The sequence below is a fragment of the Eumetopias jubatus genome, unplaced genomic scaffold, assembly GCF_037043125.1.
Source record: "Eumetopias jubatus isolate StellerSeaLion01/CBP00866 unplaced genomic scaffold, mEumJub1_p1.0 scaffold_8, whole genome shotgun sequence".
NCBI classification, from domain to species: Eukaryota; Metazoa; Chordata; class Mammalia; order Carnivora; family Otariidae; genus Eumetopias; species Eumetopias jubatus.
The window spans coordinates 5,143,907-5,166,277 of record NW_028274814.1 but is presented as its reverse complement, the minus strand read 5'-3'; the positions used below and the strand labels follow the sequence as shown (position 1 = coordinate 5,166,277).

The window sequence follows — 22,371 nt, the reverse complement described above, 5'->3', positions numbered from 1 at the left end:
GGGTGCATGTATCCCTTTGAATTTTTATAACCCTCAAGAGAATGCTAAAATCTTCTTTATATAGGTCCTTGTTTTTTGTGGGGGTTTTTGGTTTTTTTTGTTGTTGTTTTTGCCTTCATGGGTTATCTTTTGATAGAGCTGATAGAGATTGAGTTTTTCTTCTGTTATGTTTTTAGCATGTTGTTGGTTTATTGGAAAGCTATTGATTTTTTCTGTTAAATTTGTAATTAAGTCATTTACCAAATTTCTAATTGCTAGTAGTTTTTTGCAGTAATTTTTCTTGATTTTTCCAAAAACATCAACATATCCCTTGCAAATAATATTTTTGCTTTCTCTTTTCCACTATTTGTGCTTTTTCCTTTTGTCATTTTTTTAAAAAGTAGCTTAATGTAATGATGACAGTAAACATCTTTATCTTATAAATGCCTCTGATACATAATCATTTATCATATTACTGACTTGTTTTATTTTTATGAAAAAGTATCAGCAAGGAATAGAGAATTTTATCAAATGCCTTTCATGGTCTATAGAAGTCATATCATTTATCCTTTACTATGTTAAGATGGTAGACTTATATATTTCCTAATGTTGAGTAATGCTTGCTTTACTTAACTTCTAATGTACCACTGGATTTAATATTTTATTTAACATTTTTTACATCAGGGAGACTGAGTTTATAAGGGTCTGTGTGCATGTGCATGCACATGCATACAAGTGTGCTCTTAGATTTTAGTTGACTTTTAGGAAGCTGGCTTCATAGGAAGAATTTAGGCTCTTTACATTTTCCTCTCTTGAAAAAGCAACAGAATTATCAGTCCTTTGAAGATCTGAAGAAATTCACCTGGGAAAACACCTGGCAATTTTTGGGTGGTTAGCTCTTTGATGTTTTCCTAAATTTACTCTATCATCTGTCTACATTTGCCATCTCTTGGATAATTTTATAAATTCTATAAAATAATAAATGTAGTTATAATCATTAATATTTTCCTAGAAAGTTATTTCATCCAGATTTTTTTATTATGTTATGTTAATCACCATATATTACATCATTAGTTTTTGATGTAGTGTTCCATGATTCATTGTTTGCGTATAACACCCAGTGTATTTCATCCAAATTTTTAAATTTATTTGCTTAGATTTGTACAAAATATTTCTAAAGTAAGTCTCTTAAATTCCTTTATAGCTATAATTGCTTCTCTGTTTGCATTAATATTGAATCCTTGTACCTCTCAATTTTTTCTAGGATTAAGTGGGCTAGTGATTTATCTATTTTATTGATTCTTCAAAGATCTGGCTTTTGGATTGAATTAAAATTATATGGCTTCTCTGTTTTCTGACTCAATAATTTCTGCATTTGTATTTTTAATTCAGTCTTCACACTTCACTTGGATTTTGTCATCCTGTCTGCATTCTACAAGTAACAAGTCCTATAAATTAAAAAGCATCCTTTTTATAAATGTATATTTTCCTATGAAGGAAGTATTACTTATTGATAATTTCATGTGAATTATTTTAGTCTTTAAATACTTTCCTCATACACACAAGAGAACCACCTGTCCCTGGGACTGACTGATTTTAGTTTATCTGCTAAAGAACTTTGCTATTTAACTGTTTCATCTGTCTCTTTGTGACTTGTACTTATGCTGGCTGAAATTAGTTCTCAGAATGAGTGGGAACTTTGGTAAGTCAGGGAAAGGAGAGGTAATTTAGGGTGACCCTTGTTGGGGTATATAGACAGAGGGCCTGTGGAGAATGGGAAAGAGGACAGAATAAGAACTGAGAGAGCACACAGAGACAAATCCCAAGAATACTTAGTAATGATTATAAAATGAGAGAGAGGAGAAAATAAGAGCTAGTATTCTCTACATGAGGGCAACCCTCTCCCCTGCCTTCACCTGTCAGTTCTCGTTCTATGAATAGCTTGTATATAGAGGCATTGAAAACCACCAACCCTTTGCAGGGGTAAATAAATGTCAGAATCACTGACTTTTGGGGCGCCTGGGTGGCTCAGTCGGTTAAGCGTCTGCCTTCGGCTCAGTTGATGATCCCGGGGTCCTGGGATCCAGCCCCACATCGGGCTCCTTGCTCAGTGGGGAGCCTGCTTCTCCCTCTGCCTCAGCCTGCCAGTCCCCCTGCTTATACGCGCGCACGCTCTCTCTCTGTCAAATAAATAAAATCTTTAATAAAAAAAAAATCACTGACTTTCATTGGAGTCAGGTTTTTAAAATTATTTTGAAAATGTAAAAACAGTCTGTGGTTATTGTTCAATTTAATAGGCACCCAGATTAAAAAAGATTTTACCTAGAGAGATTAAAAAAAACTTTCCCCCAAATTTGCTGAACTGTTAGTATTTATTTAAACCTAACATGTTCAGAGGCGCCTGGATGCTCAGTCAGTTCAGCGACCGACTGGTGATTTTTGCTTAGGTCATGATCTCATGGGTTGTGAGATTCAGCTCGTGTCAGGTTCTGGTGCTCACCCTCATGCTTGGCAGGGAGTCTGCTCCCTCTGCTCTTCCCCACCCCCACCATGTTCACATGCATGCATGCGTGTGCTCGCCATCTCTCAAATAAATAAATAAACCTAACATGTTCATTGTTCTTGGAGCACTCTAGAATCATTATGATGCCTATTTTTAAAAGACTTAAGTTATAACTACATAATATACATATTGCGTATTATATTACTTACATGTTACATTAAATATGAATGTTATGTCATAACATTTATTATACAGTAAAATACATATACATTAATATTATCTATAAGTTAGGTCAAAGGCCAGATTAACAGATATTTACAGTATGTCTGGGTATAGTATTCACGGACACATAAGCTCCTCTTTCCCTGAGTAACATCATTTGCAGAAGTTTTCTCCCCTTAGGATTGTCAGATGACCTCTCTTTTTCATTTTGTGTACTAATTTACCAGTTCTTTGGTTATCACTACAGTTTTGTCATTTTCCTGAATCAGTAAACTTAAGTATACTGACTTATCTCTTCACTCAGAAAAAAAGAAGCGTGACCCCACATCCAATTCAACAAGTAATTCTATACCTACTATGTGGAAGGCAGTATGCCAGGGACTCTTTTCAGGATAAGAAAAACATGTTAAGTGGTGTTGTTACGGTTTTGTCCCAACTGATGTTAAAGAATAATGGAAATACTTGTTCAGTTTCTCCAAATATTATCTTCATATTTCATAGGATTCATATCTAAATTGTGTTGTTCTCAGCATAGTGCTAACATGATTACTTAATCAAGCTATAATCCATTGCTCTTGAAAACATGACTCAAAATGTATGTTTTTCTGGGTGTTTCTTAAATTATGACACTGGGTTAGTTTGATGGATATGGAGCAATTTGTTAGAAGTACAGTAGCCTGTTATTTTGTAAGGATCAGTCTTAGATCTTTTTCTAAGAAAGATTTTATCTTTCTTTTCTACCACGCAGATGAGTGTGTGTGTTTGATAGGAATGAGTGAGACATTGCTAAGCATGTATTAATGGCATGATGTAAGCAGAACTTCTCCCTCTAGGAAAAAAAAAAAGCCTTTTTATGCCTGAAAATATGTTGACATGTGGCCTTAGCCTGTGGCTTTCATTAGCACATGCCACAGTTATCACCTGATAAGAATCAAAGACCTGCAGGTTAAATATGTCCCCTCCCCGCCCCTTCCCCTCTGAAGCCTAACCTGCTATTCAGAGCTATGATAAACAGTGCTTGGCAGGGTTCTTATTTCTAAAGCATTTAGATGATCTTGCTCTTATCTTACTGACTGAAGTTGAGATTGTGTTGCTCTTTTTTTGAACTAAATTCATCTAATTTATTTAATTCTTTATTATAATTGTACATTACTTAAGAAACATGTTTACATGGGAGTTTAACTAGTGCAATTGATACCATACTACATGCAATAAAGTGCTAAAAATAGCATGTTATGTGAAAGTCTTTCAAAGATTTATTGACTGCAATGATGATACTACCCTATGGTGTACTGTCAGTTATGTTATAATGAGATTCTGATGGTTAAAATTTTTTAGTCATTTGAAAATGTTTTAGTAGCATATTGTTAAATATGGAATTCCAGAGTCCCAGAATAGGCTAAACACAAAAATACAAGTTTAAGAATATTTATCATTAGTGTAACAATTTTCAGTCAGGAGACTTTATATATAAGTAGTTAAAGTGTATGGGCTGTGGAATCAGGCACATGAGGATTTGAGTCCAGCTCCATAACTTAATAGCTAAATAACCTCAAACAGGTTACTCAGCTACTCTAGTTTTGTTTTGTTGTGTTTCAGTTTTGGGGGAGGGGTTATTTTTTGGTCTATAAAAGGGAGATATAACAATACCTACCTGTTAGGAATTACTGTAAAGATTCAGTGGGATGATGATGGTGATGATAAAATAATAATACTAATAATGGCAGACACTTCTATAATCTTTACTGTGTGCCAGACACTGATCTAAGCACAATACATTTTTAAACCATTAGATCCTCACAACCACCTTATTCAGTGGATACGGTTATATCTGACATTATATGTTAGCAAGTAATACCAACAAGAACTACCACCAATAAGTCACTGTGTCCTTAACCACATTCTAGTGACAACAGATGCACTGAAATGTTACCATTTCTCTATGGAAATTTCAATTCATATTGTGTATTGTAAATTATATTTAAAGATTTTAAAAACTTTACCTTTTCTATTTTCCTTTATCTTTGTTTTCTTGAAATTCTTTATTTTAATCAAAACTCAGAAACAAGAGGTGATAATCACCTGTTCGTTAAGAATGCATCACTCTTTAGGTAAACTAAATTTCATTATAGTTTTTTTAGCCAAAGATTTAAAAATATAGAGGCACGGAGATAAATGAGTAGACAGTTAAGATAATGGACATTTTCACTGGCTACTAGAATTTATCAGGGACTGTATCATTATTTATGCTTTTTGTACTGGAGCTCTATTTTTTAAATTAGCTCCGTAGAGCCACAAAAGAGTAGATCGAGAAACCGAAGCTTGACTTTTTTCTAAGTTACACTAATCAATATAAACAATTTTCACTGCTTTTTCTCTCAGCTAAGTAACTGTGAAGCAGAAGATAGTAAGAAGACTTGGAAAATAGTTATTGGTCTTTTTTCCATCTTAACCAATAAAATGTGGTGGGTTTTTTGCCGCATATTCAAAACATGATTTGGGAAAATTCCCAAGATAACTATAAAATATATGCAATCTTTGTGCTTTTGGGTATTTGACTTAAAATCTTCCATACCACAATGGCAGCTCATACTGAAGGCCAGAGTCCTGGAAAGTGACATGTATTCTTGAAGAGTACTTTGGGCTACAGCTGACCCAGGCAGAATAAAACAGGGTGAAGGACCTCTGGGTAAAAAGAACCTAGTGCAGCTCAGGGTAGAAGAAACTTAGTGAAAACTATGAAGCATGCAAGCAAATACTGGAACCAAAATACATATATGTCTTGAAGACTAATTCTGTTGGGTACTTTTTAAGCCCCAAATACTCTAAATGTAAATGTAGGATTAGACAACCTATAGCTAACAAAATTGATAATGATAAAATTGAACTACAGTATTACATCATTAAAAGGCAAGAATAGCACCAATATAAAACCGTGGCCAAGTCAAGATACTGAAGAAATCACTAAACCTTCTCTTCACAAAATAGAATTTCAACTATCCATACATGTCCAAGCATGGTGAGAGCTATGGAACAACCTTTGAGAATCATTCCCTTTATCCACACTTAAAATGGCACAATCTACTCTGCTCATTGTGTGTGGCTGGAATACAAGGAATTCCCCATGTTTCCATTTCTGTCTACTTTCAGTAAGTTTTCCCTTTGACTCAGCACTTCCATCTCTACTAGTAAACCTGACATATGTATTTAAGGAGTGGCCAAAGATATATTTATAAGAAAGTTTGTTGTTAATCCTTAAAAAATAACTTGGAAACATAAATTTTATCAATATAGGTTATTGGTTAAATTCTATCTGTACAATGAAATGATGTGTAGCCAGTGAGAGGAAAATGAGAAAGCTTCACATTTACTGAAAGAGAAAAATTTCTAAGATATGTTATTAAGTGGCAAAAAACTAGGTGGCAAACAGTATAATGTATAGTGTATAATGTATAGTATAATGTAATCCCATATGTGTGTATTTAAAGATGTATAATACATTTATATAGAGAAATGATATTAAGTATGATATATATGTATATAAGTTGAGGTCTGCATTATAATTAAATAGGATAAGGTATATAAAATGATTAGTATCATGCCTACCTCATGCATAGATAAATTAAAATTGCTGTTATTATTATCTTTAAAGAGTGAGTCAAGGAAAGGATATTTTGTGGGAGGGCTTTTACTGATTTTTTACATGTTTTATATTATCTGATTTTTTTGCACTAAACCTGTATTACCTTTATAGTAACATTAAAAAATAGTTTGCTTTTGGGAAAAGATTTGGAAAGATGTATTCACACTAAAGTATTAATGACATAACAAAACTTGGTATTTTTCTTCCGGCACAAGATATTGAAGGATTTCTAATGTGGGCCAAAGTGTAACTCCAGTAGTCTTTTGAACAGAGGGGTCTTCCTAAGGTCTATAAAAGCAGTTTTGGAGATGTTTGCTTATTCATTCTCACTGTGACATATACATCCATACTTGTGATTGTATTTCTTTCTTCCTGCTCTCAGGCGTGTGTATTTATATGGGACGGGGATATATATCACTTAGACATTTAGGTTGTTACCTTCTTTTGAGAATGGTTGGAAATTTTAAGGAAGAAATGGAAAGAATAACTGAAAGTAATTATTGCTTAGTTATCTCAAGGAAGCAAAGATTCCTTTTTCTCCCTTTCAATCTTTGCTTAGCAAATAAGAATCACCTTGCAAATAATTGAGAAGAGGTATTCCAGTGACCATACCCAGTGAGGTACTTTATAATTTATCCCAGTAGAGTGATTATTACAAGGACTCTGAAGAAAAAATATTAACTATACTGTATTATTTGTTTTAGAGAATTTTATTCTCCGCTATTACTAATGATTCTGCAAACTGTGGTAATTCCAAACACTTACTTATCTTCATAATGCTGGTGTTAAATTTTATTGAAATTCATTAAAAATATGGAAAGGATGCCCATTTGAAACTTCTGGATGTCAGTTATTTTCTCCAAAATTACAGACTTACATGCAAACATTACTTAAATCATGCCTTACTTATATAGAAGTTTGGCTACATTGATTTGATAGATTCTTTCTAAATTCAGTGTGGGATTAATATGAAATGCATGGACCCAGTTGGTATCTTGAAAATATCTTTCTTATGGTAAATATGATGAGGTTTTGTTGTCTTATTAGGAGAGATGAACTCTTCTTAATTATAATGTTTTAAAGATTTGAGGCCTTAATTGTGCATAAACAGTATCATATAGAATAAACTCATTATGACTGGAGAGGATATTTAATGTAGTGTTTAAGAGCACAGACTATAGAACCAGACTGCTAGGGTTCAAATCATGACCCTCCTACTTCTTAGCTATATGATCTTGGAAAAGTTACTTACCTTCCTATGTCTTGGTTTCCATTTCTGGTTTCAAGGTTATGAGTAGTAGATGGTAGATAGGTAGTCTATTTCAAAAGGTTGCTATAAGGTAATGAGTTACTATTTACAGAACACTCTTACTAAGTCCTTTTTAAAATTTCTTTTTACTGAGGCATAAAAACTGATTTTTCCACTAGTTGGTTTTGATTATTTGTTTCTTGTTTGTTTTACAGTTACAAATTATAATACTGTGGTAGAAACAAATTCAGATTCAGATGATGAAGACAAACTCCATATCGTGGAAGAAGAAAGTATTACAGATGCAGCAGATTGTGAAGGTGGTGTGCCAGAAGATGACCTGCCAACAGACCAGACAGTGTTACCGGGGAGCAGTGAAAGAGAAGGCAGTGCTAAGAGCTGCTGGGAGGATGATGGTAAGTTTAATTTTTTCATAATATTCTAGTCTCTTGATTCTTTAAAAAATACATATTAACTGAAAAGATAAATTTGATGAAAAGTTTGAAATGATCTGTAAACGTGTCTATTAATAAAAGGTGTCCCACTTAAACAAAAAGTTGATTGTGAAACAGAATAATAGTCATTCTGATTATTTGTACAATGCATATAATATATTGAATTTTAGTGTTTTTTTAACCAGAATCAAGCTTTCCATATACTGTTGATATAACTGAACCTACCTTTAACTTTATATTGTGACTTCTAGAAATGAAGAATCTACTTAGAAACCTACAGATTATATTTTGGTACAGTAAAATTATAACATTACTCAACAAAAATCCCCCAAACAGTTAAATCATAGGAGTATTTTTAGTGTTTGAAAACTTCTTCCTCCTCCCCCTCCTCACCCCCTTCCCTCCCTTCTCCCATGTATATCAGAATGCTGTGAATTTTCACTCAAGTAAAATTTTTACTTTTACTAAGCTCCAGCATGGTTGAGTGGAAGGATTAGTGAAAGTCTCTCTACTTACTTACATTGAATATTTAAAATTCTTCCTCATCTGTCAAATGAAGAAATTGGACTATAGTCTTTTCTTCTAGATTGAAAATTCCTCCTCTCTGCTTTTCCTAATAAAACTAATTAAATTATTTAGCCTGTCTTGCCAAGATTTAAACAACAGTGGTATAAAAACAGAAGAATGTTAAGAAAGCAGGTATTGTGATTTGGAGGGATTGGGGATCAAGAACAGGGGCATCAGCAAAGGCAAAGAGGAGCATGCACAAGTGATCACATTCAAAGTCAGTCAAAGACAGCTCCCCAGCAAGAGTTCAGATTTGGGGAAGTCGTCTAAGTAAGATATCAGAACTCAGTTTAGGCAGTCTGGGGAAATGAGTCAAGTTTGCTGGTCAGAGAATCTAGATACGAAAATGTGGAAGCTTAGATAAAATGTGGAAGCTTAGATAAAATGTGGATCTAATAATCACAGTATAGCAGTAGTTAAGATTTCTATAATAGGACAGATTTGTAGCTAACAAAGAACTTTCAAAATCGTGTAACTGCCCCCCTCATTTTATAGCATTGTTCATTGGTCCATTAAGCAAATTCTGCAGGAATGAAGTTGCAAACTTGAATAAGACTGCCTCTATATGAAAAGTGCTTATAGTTTCGTGAGTGAGAAGGATAAATAAGTCACAAATTCATTACAGTTTGATGTAGGTGTAAATTTAGAATTCTGTGGAAACATTAAGCAGGAAAATACAAATCAGAGAGAGGAAGAGAAGTCCTAAAAGAATTTCTGAGTGAAACAGTGCAGGTCTTGAGTTATGAAGGACCAGTAGAGGTTGATTAGGTAAAGGAGAAGTAAAAGAAGGTGTTTCCAACAGAAGAAGCAATATACATGAAGCCATAGAGGTTTGAACAAGTAGTGTTTACAGAAAATGAAATCAGAGAAGTAAACAAGGAAAAGACTATGAAGGACACTGTGTGCTAAGTCAAGGAATTTGAACTTTTACCTTAGAAGCTGTGAAAACCTCATTAATACATTCTTTAGAAATAAGTCTGGTAGCAATATGGAAAATGAATTTTGGAGGCAGAGTGTGTACAGACAGGTAATGCCTTCAGTAAAGAGCTATGAAAATGCAGGCAATGATGAGAGTTTTGGACTAAAGAAATGGCCCTTGGAATGAGAATAAAAGGGAGAGATTTAACAGGAATGTAGGAGGTAGAGTATATAGATTTGGTTTGTTATTATATGGAAGGTAACAGAAGTAAGGACTGACAATTCACAGGCTTCTAGAAAGTAGAATTCAGAGAAATTAAATTGCTTATTTATTATCACACTTCATTAATAACAGAGCTATTAACTTGTTAAACTATAATACTGAGCTCAGAACTTTTGGGAGCAAGGATTTCCATATATATTTCCTGTCTGGGGCCAGAATTGATCCATTGGTATAGTTAATCCAAAGTGTTAATATGGAAACAAGAAGGTAATGATTTTTCTGGAAAAAGGGGAGATAGGAGAATGAGGGAAATAGAAGGAAAAAGAAAGATGAAAAATCATTGAAGAGGTTCTGTTTCTGAAAATATGTTGGGATAAGTTATTTGAACTGTCTCACTGAAAATAACTAATGATGCTAGATTTAAAAGTAAATAAATCTTCTTGAAAGCTTTAAAAGAGCTAACTAGATAATAGACATTAATAGAAAAAAATCGAAGTGAGGACAGGAACCCATATAGGTAAGCAGAGCACAGCACAGAAGACTCTTTGGCCTTAAGGATATTTGCCTACCCAGGGTCACGTGAGACGTGGTTGTTCAGGCCTCTGAGAGGAAACAAAGCCTGGGACCACCTAAAAGCTTAATAGCAGATCCTCCCCTAGTATGAATTACATCTTAACAATGTGATGAACTATAGTGATTTAAAAGCAAACCCTCTACCATCACTACCATTCTCAGAAGTTAGCAAACAAAATTGCCTTGGCTAGGGATTGGGGAAATGGAGGACTGTCTCTGCCAAGGAGTAAGCACCAGCTGTCTTGCATTGATTTACAATTTAAATTCACATTACTATATGGCCTGATAAATCTCAAGCCATAACTGAGTTTAAAGTAGAATTGCTGCTAATACTCATAGGCACCAAGAAGAAGCAAATCCAAATCTTTTGGAGGAACATACCTTTATCCTAGTGCTATAGAAATCTCCAAAATAACTTAGCAAGAAGAGAGCAACATGAGTGACAATTACCAGAAACAAAAGGAAGCAGAAACTCACCTGTAAAGACTTTAATTAGTAGAGTTATCAGACACAGATTAAAAAATGACTGTCATTTTTCAAGAAAAATGGACAAATTTGAAATTACCTGCTCTGAGAGAATAAAATATAACCAACAGATTTTTAAGAAGAACCAAATGGAACTTCTAAAAATGAAAAATTAGAATAATAGAAATTCAGATTCAAAGGATGGATTTTAATAACAAAGTAAACAGAATTGAATAAAGAGTTAAAGATTTGGACGGTGGGGGAAATTATACTAAATACAACTCAGAAAGACAGATAGAAAAATACAAAAAACAGGATAAGAAACATGAAGGACATAATGAGAAGGTTCAATATATGTCTTAATTCTAGGTGAAGACAGAATAGGGAGACAGCAATATTTGAAGAGATAGTGGCAGAGATTTTTTCAGAATTGATGGACACCAGACCACAGATTCAAGAAAACCAACAAATCTCAAGAAGTATAAATAAATCTACCCCCGCTGACATTTTTGTGAAACTGCAGAACAACCAAAACAAAAAGAAAACTCTTAAAAGTAAATCCAGAAAAGTGAGATTGGGTTTGAGAGAATGGCAGTTAGACTGACAGCTGAATTTTCAGTAACCACAATGGAAGCCAGACAGTAAAAAGATGCCTGCCAATACAGACTTCTGTATTTAGCAAAAATATCTCTTAAGAAAGGAGGTGAAATAAGGTGATGATTTCAGACAAGTTTGAAAATAGAAAATTTGTTATCAGTAGACCCTTGTTACTAAAACAAATTTTAAAGAATATATTTTAGGCATGAAGAAAGAGATCCTTCATAGAGGATCTGAGAACAGAGAAAATTACAAATAGATGGCAAAAATAGATATAATAGGTACATAGTATTTCCTATGAAAATACTTTAAAAAGTGGATGTGACGGGCGCCTGGGTGGCTCAGTTGGTTAAGCGACTGCCTTCAGCTCAGGTCATGATCCTGGAGTCCCGGGATCGAGTCCCGCATCGGGCTTCCTGCTCAGCAGGGAGTCTGCTTCTCCCTCTGACCCTCTTCCCTCTCGTGCTTTCTATCTCTCATTCTCTCTCTCTCAAATAAATAAAATCTTTAAAAAAAAAAAAGTTTAAAAAAGTGGATGTGACTAAGTTAATTTCAGATAATATCAACTTTAAGGCTTAAAAGCGTTGTTATAGCTAATAGGATCACTTTATAATAATGAAAGATTAAATTCCCTAATAAAATATTATTATAAATGTGTACCTAATAACAAGGCTACAAAAAAATAGAAAACTAGGCAGTCTACAAGGAGAGAAATACAAATCTAGTCATTATGGAAGATTTAACACACCTCGGTTAGTCATTGATAGAATAATCACACAAAACCAAAGAGGATGTAGATTTGAAAATATGCCTAAGGTGTATAAGCAATGTACATAGTAACTGCAAAACATTTTTCAACTATATGGAGTATTTATAGAAAGCAGTTTTTAGAGGGAAATTTTGAACCTTAAGTACGTATTTTAGTAAAGGTTCTGGCTAAAAGTTAGTGGGCTAACCATCTATTTTAAGAATTTAGAAAAAGCTTTTCGTTCCCAGTGCAGCCATGGCTCATGGTCCCAAGAAGCATCTGAAGCATGTAGCAGCTCCAAAGCATTGGATGCTGGATAAACTGACTGGTGTGTTTGCTCCTCGCCCATTTACTGGTCCCCATAAGTTGAGAGAATGACTCCCTCTCATCATTTTCCTAAGGAACAGACTTAAGTATGCCCTAACAGGAGACGAAGTAAAGAAGATCTGTATGCAGCGTTTTATTAAGATTGATGGCAAGGTCTGAACTGATATAACCTACCCTGCTGGTTTTATGGATGTCATCAGCATTGACAAGACTGGGGAGAATTTCCGTCTGATCTATGACACCAAGGGTCGCTTTGCTGTTCATCGGATAACACCTGAGGAGGCCAAGTATAAGTTGTGCAAAAGTGCGAAAGATCTTTGTGGGGACAAAAGGAATCCCTCATCTGGTGACTCATGATGCTCGCACCGTCCGCCATCCTCATCCCCTCATCAAGGTGAAGGACACCATTCAGATTGATTTGGAGACTGGAAAGATTACTGATTTCATCAAGTTTGATAATGGTAATCTGTGTATGGTGACTGGGGGTGCCAACCTGGGAAGAATTGGTGTGATCACCAACAGAGAGAAACATCCTGGTTCGTTTGATGTGGTTCACGTGAAAGATGCCAATGGCAACAGCTTTGCCACCCGACTCTCCAACATTTTTGTTATTGGCAAAGGCAATAAACCGTGGATTTCGCTTCCCTGTGGAAGGGGTATCCGCCTCACCATCACTGAAGAGAGAGACAAGAGACTGGCTGCCAAACAGAGCAGCAGGTAAAATGGTCCCTAGGTGACATGATTGGAAGACATTATATATACTTAATTAAAGGTCATACAGCACACACACAAAAAAAGAATTTAGAAAAAGAACAGCAAACTGAAAATTTTGAAAGTAAAAACAAAAAAAAATTGAAAATAAACCTACAATACAAAAGGTCAACATAGGCAAAACTCTGTTTTTTGAAAACTATTGACAAGGTTGACCAAGAAAAAAAGAGAGAGAGAATATGTAAATAGCCAAAAATCAAGAATGAAAGAGGATGGGATGCCTGGGTGGTTCAGTCAGTTAAGCGTCTGCCTTCGGCTCTGGTCGTGATCCTGGGATCCTGGGATCGAAGCCCCGCATCAGGCTCCCTGCTCAGAGGGGAGTCTGCTTCTCCCTCTGCCACTCCCCCTGCCTATGTTCCCTCTCTCGCTGCTGCTTCTCCCTCTGCCTGTGGCTCCCTCTGCTTGTGTGCTCTTTCTGTCCCTGACAAATAAGTAAATGAAATCTTTAAAAAAAAAAAAAAAGAATGGGGTGCCTGGGTGGCTCAGATGGTTGGGCGTCTGCTTTCGGCTCAGGTCATGATCCCAGGGTCCTGAGATCGAGTCCCGCATCGGGCTCCCTGCTCCTTGGGAGCCTGCTTCTCCCTCTGCTTCTCTCTCTCTCTCTCTCTCTGTCTCTCATGAATAAATAAATAAAATCTTTAAAAAAAAAAAAAAGAATGAAAGAGGACATAACAAGATACCACAGACATTGACAAGGTAAAAGAAAGTATTGTGAACAACTGCATTCCCATAAATTTGAAAGTATGGACAAGATACTAGAAATTATTAACCAAAACTGGCTGGGGAATAATTGGAAAACATGAATGGTTCTAAAACCTCTAAAGAAATTGAGATGATGGTCAAAAATATTCCCATAAAGAAGTAGTGAAGATATGGAACAACTGAAACTCCTGTACATTGCTCATTTTAAGTGATATGTCACTCTGGAAAAGTTTGGCAGTTTATCATACAATTAGATATAAACTTAACTATATGACCCAATGGTCCCACTCCTGGGTATTTTTCCTAGGAAAATCAAAACTTAGGTTTACCCAAAAACTTGTACACTGACACTTAAAGAAACTCTGTTCATAATTGCCAAAAACTGGAAATAACCCATTGTCCTTCAACAGGTGAAAGGATAAGGAAACTGTAGTACGTCCATATAGTGGTCCACTACTTAGCAGTAAAAATGAACAAACTATTAATGTAAGCAACAAGTTGGATGGATCTCAGAGTCATTATGCTGAGTGAAAGAAGCCAGTCTCAAAAGGTTACTTATTTATGATTCCATATATATGACATTTTCAAAAAGACAAAGTATACATTAGGTGATAAATCAGTGGCTGCCAGGGGCTGGAGCTGGGGAGAGTGTGACTCTAAAGGGATAGCATTAGGGAGTTTTGGGGGGTGATGGAACTGCTCTGTGTCCTGATTTTGGTGGTGGTTACATGAATCTATACATGTGTTAAAATTCAAAGAACCAGGGGTGCTTGGGTGGCTCAGTCGTTTAAGCGTCTGCCTTCAGCTCAGGTCATGATCCCAGGGTCCTGGGATCAAGCCCCACATTGGGCTCCCTGCTCTGCAGGAAGCCTGCTTCTCCTTCTCCCACTCCCCCGCTTGTGTTCCCTCTCTCACTGTGTCTCTCTTTGTCAAATAAATAAAATCCTTAAAAAAATTTTCAACAAACCATACACCAAAAGAAAAAACAATAAAATTTTCTGTATGATAATTTATGTATCTGTATATGTGTGTGTTTGTGTATACATATATATATCATATATGTATATATTATAAAATTTATATGTTTTTTCCTCTCCTACATAGAAAACTCTAGCCCAGATGGCATCACTGGTAAGTTTTTCTAAGCACTCAAGGGACTAATAATTCCAATTTTAGACAACTCTTCCAAAGCCTAGTATAAGAGGGGAGATTTCCCCAACTCTTTAAATGGGGCTACCATAACCTCGATACCAAAATGAAATAAGTATAAGAAAGGAAAATTACAGACTCACTCAGCTGTATACAGACAGTAATTCCAAGCAAAATATTGGTTACACAAAATATATGTATGTACATATGTGGGAAGCAAGGTCAGAACAACACTTAAACCAATTCAGAAATACCACTTTACTGGACTAAAATGAGAACAATCAAATACTTAACAGACAGAAAAACGTTAAGTAAAATTTAGTACATGTGAATAGTATCATAAAAGTGAGAAACATAGGAATAGAGGGTACTTCCTTGTTCTAATAAAGTATATTTCTTTAAAATCTATCACATTATACTTAATGACAAAATGTTGAAGACATTTTTTTACAATCAAGAACAAGGTAATGATTTCTGCTATCACCACTTTTTATCAGTCTTTTATTAGAATTACTACCCAGCACAATAAGACAAGAAAATAAATCAACAAATATAGGGATTAGAAAGGAAACAAAAAACAAAGCTCTCGTTATTAACAGATGATATAACTGTATATAAAAGGGAATCCAACTAAATTATTAGAACTAATAAGGGAATTTGGCAAGTTTTTGGATGCAAACTATACTGAATTCAAAGTCTTCTTTATACATCAGTAAGAGCTATAAAAGAGAATAGATGTGTAAAACCACATGAAAAAATTATAAACTCTTATTAGAGGTATTAGCAAATTTCTCAGTAAGTGGAGATATAAATTTTGTTCATGCGTTAGAAGACTCAATTTTTCTTAACCTAAACTCCAGACTTTATTTGGATTTCACTAGTTCGTCCATTAACATCCTCTTTTTTCAGGATCCACTCCAGCCTCTACTGCATGGTATTTAGTTTATTCCTCAGTTTCAGGAGACCAGCCTTTTGCTGTTTCTCATGTCCTTGACAGTTTTAAGGAGTACTGGTGAGGTGTTTGTGGTTTAGGTTTGTCTGATATTTTTCTCGTGATTATATGAGAGTGTGGGATTTTGGAAAAAAATAACACAGTGGTAAAGTACCCTTCTCATCAACTTCATATCAGTGGGCCACATGCCATCAATTTTATTTTTTTTCCTACTAATTTCATGAACTTTATTTTTTTGTTTTTCTCTCTTTTTTTAATTCAAATGAAATTAACATACAGTGTTATATTACTTCCAGGTGTACAATATAATGATTCAACAATTCAATCTATTCTCAGGACATCACTGCAATATTTAATCTGGCATGTGAGGAACAGCCAGGAGGCCCATGAGCAAAGTGAAGGGGGGAGAGATTAGTAGAAATGAAGCCAGTGAATCAATGGAATATCAGAACATTAAAAGGTCTTAAAAGCTATTGGGAATATATATTTTTTAAGATTTATCTATTTATTTTTAGAGAGGGAGAAAGCATGAGCAGGGAGAGGAGCAGAGGGAGAGGAAGAGAGAGAATCCCAAGTAGACTCCCCACCAAGCAGGGAGCCCGACGTGGGGCTCAATCCCATGACCCTGAGATCATGACCCGAGCCAAAATCAAGAGTTGGACACTTAACCGACTGAGCCACCCAGGCATCCTGGGAATACTTTTATTGAAAGTGGAGACATTAGAAGAATTTGAATAGAGTAATAGTATAATTTGATTTTTATTTTGGAAGTATGACTCTGGCTGCTCTTTTGAGAATAAACTATAGAAGGCAAGGGAAGGGTGAGGGCAGGAAGACCAATAAGGAGGTTATTACCATAATCTAAGGTGGCAGTTTGAATTAGGAAGGTAGCAATAAAGATAGTGAGAAGGCATCAAATTCCGGTTATATTTTGAAAGCAGGAGTCAATAGGACTTATTGATGGACTTGGTCAGGATTGCAGAAGAAAGAGGAGCTTAAGATGATTCCACGGTTTCCTCCATTTGATGGTTATGTTTGGAGGGGATCTAATTACGAGACATTTATTACTCTTAATCTTGTTGGAACCAGTCCCTGTATCTGTTTTTTACTCTGATTCTGTCATTTGTCTTGTCCATGTCCTTCTTGTCATCCAGAAACGTGGTGAGTCAGGCCAAGAACAGACCTAGTGGCATGGCACTAGCTTTCTTCTGTTGTCATCATTCTATAAATCACCACTTGTTGAATACATTTATTCAGTTATTTTTAATGCATCCATATTTTCAAAAATAAATATCATATGAGATCATGTCTCCTAGTAATACTGTCAAAAATGGATATGATAACAATTTATATGACTTTTTGCAGTGAACTCATCCTGGACGCTCATGATCAATGTGGTTTTTTTTTTTTAAACACACACAGACAGACAACCTTTATAATCTATTCTAGAAAACGTTTGTAGGATATAAATCAAATATCTCTGACCTGTAGTTTACAAAAGGAAATCAGAGATAGAAGGGCAAATTGAATGACATATATTCATCTCTCCTAATCTTCACTGTTCTTCAAAGATCATAACCAGGTCAGTGGTTTATTTTCAAGTGCTTTCATATTTTCTGAAGATACTTTATATGAGCCAGGAGACCCAAGTGCTTCTGTATAATGACCTATCTCTCCTGAGTTTTGATTCTCTTTTGGTTCCTGAACTTACACTTTCTGGAAGAGAAAATCAAAATTAATTCTTGTAGTTCCTGGTTGTCCATAGGATTTGAGTTTAATTCTTTAGCATGACAGCTATGCACTGTCTTTCCAAACTTGATTTTGCACCACTCCCTTTGTACATACTCATTCATTTCTTTAAACCTTTGTATATCCTATTCCATCTTCCTAGCATTTCCTTCTCTTCCTTTTATATCACCTCCTTTGTAAACCATTGCCTAACCTCCATAGACATAGTAAATTAACTTTCCACAATTGTTCATAGCTTTTACACATTGTGTTGTGATTGACAGTGTGATGGACTGATCCATCCATTTAGTGATCACTCTGTGTCACTAAAAAATTATTGAGGGCAAGGACTGTATCTTATTGATCTCTGTCTTTTGCCACTAATCCTTAATCCCTATTATATGCCTAAAAATACTCTTACAAATGAGTGAATGAATTAAGATGCTTTCCTTTTTTTATTTTAATCTTCATTAATTATACCATCAATTTCAAGAAAATGGCTTTCCCCTCCTTGCTTTCCCTAGCATTTTGAAAGCTTCATGTTTTTTACATTTTTTATCTTCCAGGCACTATTTAGGCCTTACATTGTCTTAACTCATATATTTATTCTTGGCTATATGACATTCTTTCTGTTCTTTATAAATACACTTTTAAAATCTGAGCTACCTGGAAATTCCATCTGTGTGTCACTTTTCTTTCTTTAGAAACATTTTTATATAAAGTATGAATAGAGATTAAGGAGTTTTTGTGGCCCTACAAAAGGCATCCAGGAAGAAGTAAAATAAGATAATCACATAATTCTTTATCAGTTGTTTTTTAAAAAAAACTATAGAGACTTCCTCTTCTAGAAAGATGGAGTAGATACACTTTTCTCTATTCCTCCTATTAAGTACAGCCAAAAATCTCAACATTATATGTAAAACAAACAGAAGAGTCTAAAAGGTAGATAGAAGGAGACAGACAGATTTAGGGACCTGAGGAACCAAGGAACAGTACTGCAGTGAGTTCCCTGGGTTTTCTTTTAGCTTATGTACCCTCTTATACATTTCTCATAGATCAGACTGGGTGCTAGAGAAGCCAACCCACAAAAACCTTAACACTTGCCAGTAATGGGACAATGCCTTCTTTTGCACAGGAGTCCTGCTAAAATAGAAGATTTAAATAAGATTTAGTGTCTCTATGTAATAACTTAAATGTCCAAGTTTCATTCAAAAATCACTTGTCATACCCAGAACCAGAAAAACTTCCACTAATTAGAAAAGACAGTCAACAAACACCAACAGTGAGGTGATAAAGATGTTAGAATTACCTCACATGGATCCTCATGGATTGCAGCCATAATAATCTTTCAACAAGCAATTATGAACAAGCTTCAGCTAAAACAATACAGTCTCAGAAAGAAGAAAAGAATGAAAATGAGAGCAGAAATAAATGAAATAGACACTGAAAAGACAGTAGAAAAGATCAATGAAACTAAGAGCTGGCTCCTTAAAAAGATTACTAAAATCAACAAGCCATTAGCTAGACTCACCAAGAAGAAAAGAGAGAGGGCTCAAATAAAATCAGAAAGGAAAGAGAAGTTACAACTAAGACCAAACAAAACAAAGGATCATAAGAGAATACCATGAACAATTAAATACAACAAAGTGGACAACCTAGAAGAAATGAATAGCATACAGTCTTCCAAGACTGAATCATAAAGAAATAGAAAAATATAAATAGATTAATTACTAGCAAGAAGATTGAATTAATCAAAAAACCCCAACAAACAGAAGTTCAGGACCAGATGGCTTCACTGGTGAATTCTACCAAACATTCAAAAAAAAGTTAATATCTGTCTTTCTCAAACTCTTCCAAAAAACTGAAGAAAAGGGAATGCTTCCAAACTTATTTTACAAAGCAGCGTTACCCTTAAACCAAAACCAGCACAAGCATGCAACAAAAAAAGGAAAATTACAGGCCAGTATCCCTGATAAACATAGGTACAGAAATCCTCAACAAAATATCAGCAGACCAAATTCAACAATACATTAGAATTACATACCATGATCAACTGGAATTTATTTGAGAACAAGGATGATTCAACATCTACAAATCAATGTGATACACCACATCAACAAAATGAAGAATAAAAATTAAATGATCATCACAGTAATGTAGAAAAAGAATTGAAAAAAATTCAACATCCATTTATAATAAAAACTCTCAACAAAGTGGATATAGACAGAGCATACTTCAACATGATCAAGACCATATATAATGAGCCCACAGTTAACATCATACTCAATGGCGAAGAGCTTTTCCCTTAAGATCAGGAATAAGACAAGGATGCCCATTCTCACCACTTATATTCAAGATAGTATTGGAAGTCCTAGCCAGAGCATTAGGCAGGAAAAAGAAATAAAAGGCATCCAAATTGGAAAGGAAGAAGTAAAACTGTCACTATTTGCAAATTACATGATTTGTTATATAGAAAACCCTAAAGACTCCACCAAAAAAAACAAACAAACAAAAAACCTTTTAGAACTAATAAACAAATTCAGTAAAGTTTCAGGGTACAAAATAAATATACAAAAATATGTTGCCTTTTTATACACTAACAATGAACTTTTAGAGAAATTAAAGTAGTCCCCTTACAACTGCATCAAAAGAATAAAATACCTAGGAATAAATTTAAGGAGGTGAAAGACTTGTACACTGAAAGCTATAAGACATTAATGAAAAATATTGAAGAAGGCACTAATAAGTTGGAAGCTATCTTGTGCTCATGAATTGGAAGAATGAATGTTGTTAAAATGTCCGTATTACCTAAAGCAATGTACACATTCAGTGCAATCCCTATCAAAATTCCAATGGCATTTTTCACAGAAACAGAACAAACAATCCCTAAAGGTTTATGAAACCACAAAAAATCCCAGATAGTCAAAGGAATCCTGAAAAAGAACAAATATAGAGGCACCATGCTCCCTGATTTGAAATTATACTACAAAGCTATAGGAATCAAAACGATATGATGTTGGTATGAAAAACAGACATGTAGATCCGTCAACAGAAGAGAGAGCCCAGAAATAAACTCACAGATATATGCTCAATTAATTTACAAGAAAGGGGGCAAGATTATACAGTGAGGAAAGGGCAGTCTCTTCAATAAAGTATGTGGGGAAAACTTGACAGCCACATGCAAAATAATGAAACTGGACCACTATCTTACATCACACACAAAAATTAACTCAAAATGGATTGAAGACTTGATCTAAGACCAGAAACCATAAAACTACTAGAAGAAAACATAGGTGGTAAGCTCCTTGATGTTAGTTTCATTGATATGTATTTGGATCTGATTCTAGAAACAATGACAACAAAAGCAAAAAATTAAAATGGGATTATATCAAACTAAAAAGTTTCTGCACAGTGAAGGAAACCATTGACAAAATAAAAAGGCAACCCGCAGAATGGGAGAAGATATTTGCAAATCATATATTCAATAAAGGTTTAATATCCAAAGTATATAAAGAACTCAAGCAACTCAAGAGCAAGAACAACAAAAAAGCAGTCCAATTAAAAATGCACAGAGGAAGAGTCATTTTTCCAAAGATGGGCCAACAGGCACATGAAAAGATGCTCAGCAGTACTAATCATCATGGAAATACAAACCAAAACCACAATAAGATATCACTTTATACATCTGTCAAAATGGCTGTTATTAAAAAGATAAAAATAAATAACAAGTGTTGGTGGGGATGTGAAGAAAAGGGAGCCCTCATGCATTGTTGGTGAGAATGTAAGTTGGTACAGCCACTATGGAAAACAGCATGGAGGTTCCTCAGAAACTTAAAAATAGAACTGCCATACAATCCAGCAATTCAATTTCTGGATATTTATCTGAAAAAAGGGAAAACACTAACTTGAAAAGATATATGCACCCACATGCTCACTGCAGCATTATTTATAATAGCAAAGAAACAACCTAAATGTCCATTGATGGATAAATGGATAAGGAGATGTGTGTGGCATATCTACATACAATAGAATATTACTCAGCTATAAAAAAGGATGAAATCTTGCCATTTGTGACAACATAGATGGACCTCCAGAGTATTACGCTAAGTGAAATAAGACCAAGAAAGACAAACACCATATGATTTCACTTATATCTGGAATCTAAAAAAAAAACAAATGAAAAAAGAAAACTCCAGATATAAGAAAAGTTTGGTGGTTGCCAGAGGGGAGTGTGATGGGGGGTCAAAATTGGTGAAAGAGATGAAGAGGTATAGACTTCCAGTTATAAGGTAAATAAGTCATAGGGATGTAATGTACAACATGGGGACTTTGTTAATAATGTATTGCAATTTTGAAAGTTCCTAAGAAAGTAAATCTAAAAAGTTCTTACCAAAAGAAGAAAGTTGTAAATTTGTATGATGACACATGGTAGACTTAATGTGGTGATCATTTCTGAATGTATACAAATGCCAAATCATGTTGTGCACCTAAACTTAATACAATGTTTCACTATACCTCAAAAAAAAAAAAAAAAAAGCATGGAGAGAAAGATACAGTCTCTTTGTTGAAACAGAAAATATAAAGAAGCACCAAATAGATA

At 34.7% G+C, this 22,371-nt stretch overlaps 1 protein-coding gene and 1 pseudogene across 3 annotated transcripts in view; both read left to right on the top strand.

Moving 5' to 3' along the window:
• The window catches only part of ZEB1 (zinc finger E-box binding homeobox 1), a 188,934-nt gene that overhangs the window by 117,982 nt on the left and 48,581 nt on the right, over window positions 1-22,371 (top strand). For 2 of the 3 annotated variants that reach the window (XM_028120871.2, XM_028120870.2), the window contains exon 2: window positions 7,812-8,012. The exons of the other annotated variant lie outside the window; for it this stretch is intronic. In XM_028120871.2, the coding sequence (XP_027976672.2) occupies window positions 7,812-8,012 (201 nt within the window). The remainder of the gene's footprint in view (window positions 1-7,811; window positions 8,013-22,371) is intronic. 3 annotated transcript variants of the gene reach the window in all.
• Window positions 12,377-13,202, top strand: LOC114222384 (small ribosomal subunit protein eS4, X isoform-like; annotated as a pseudogene).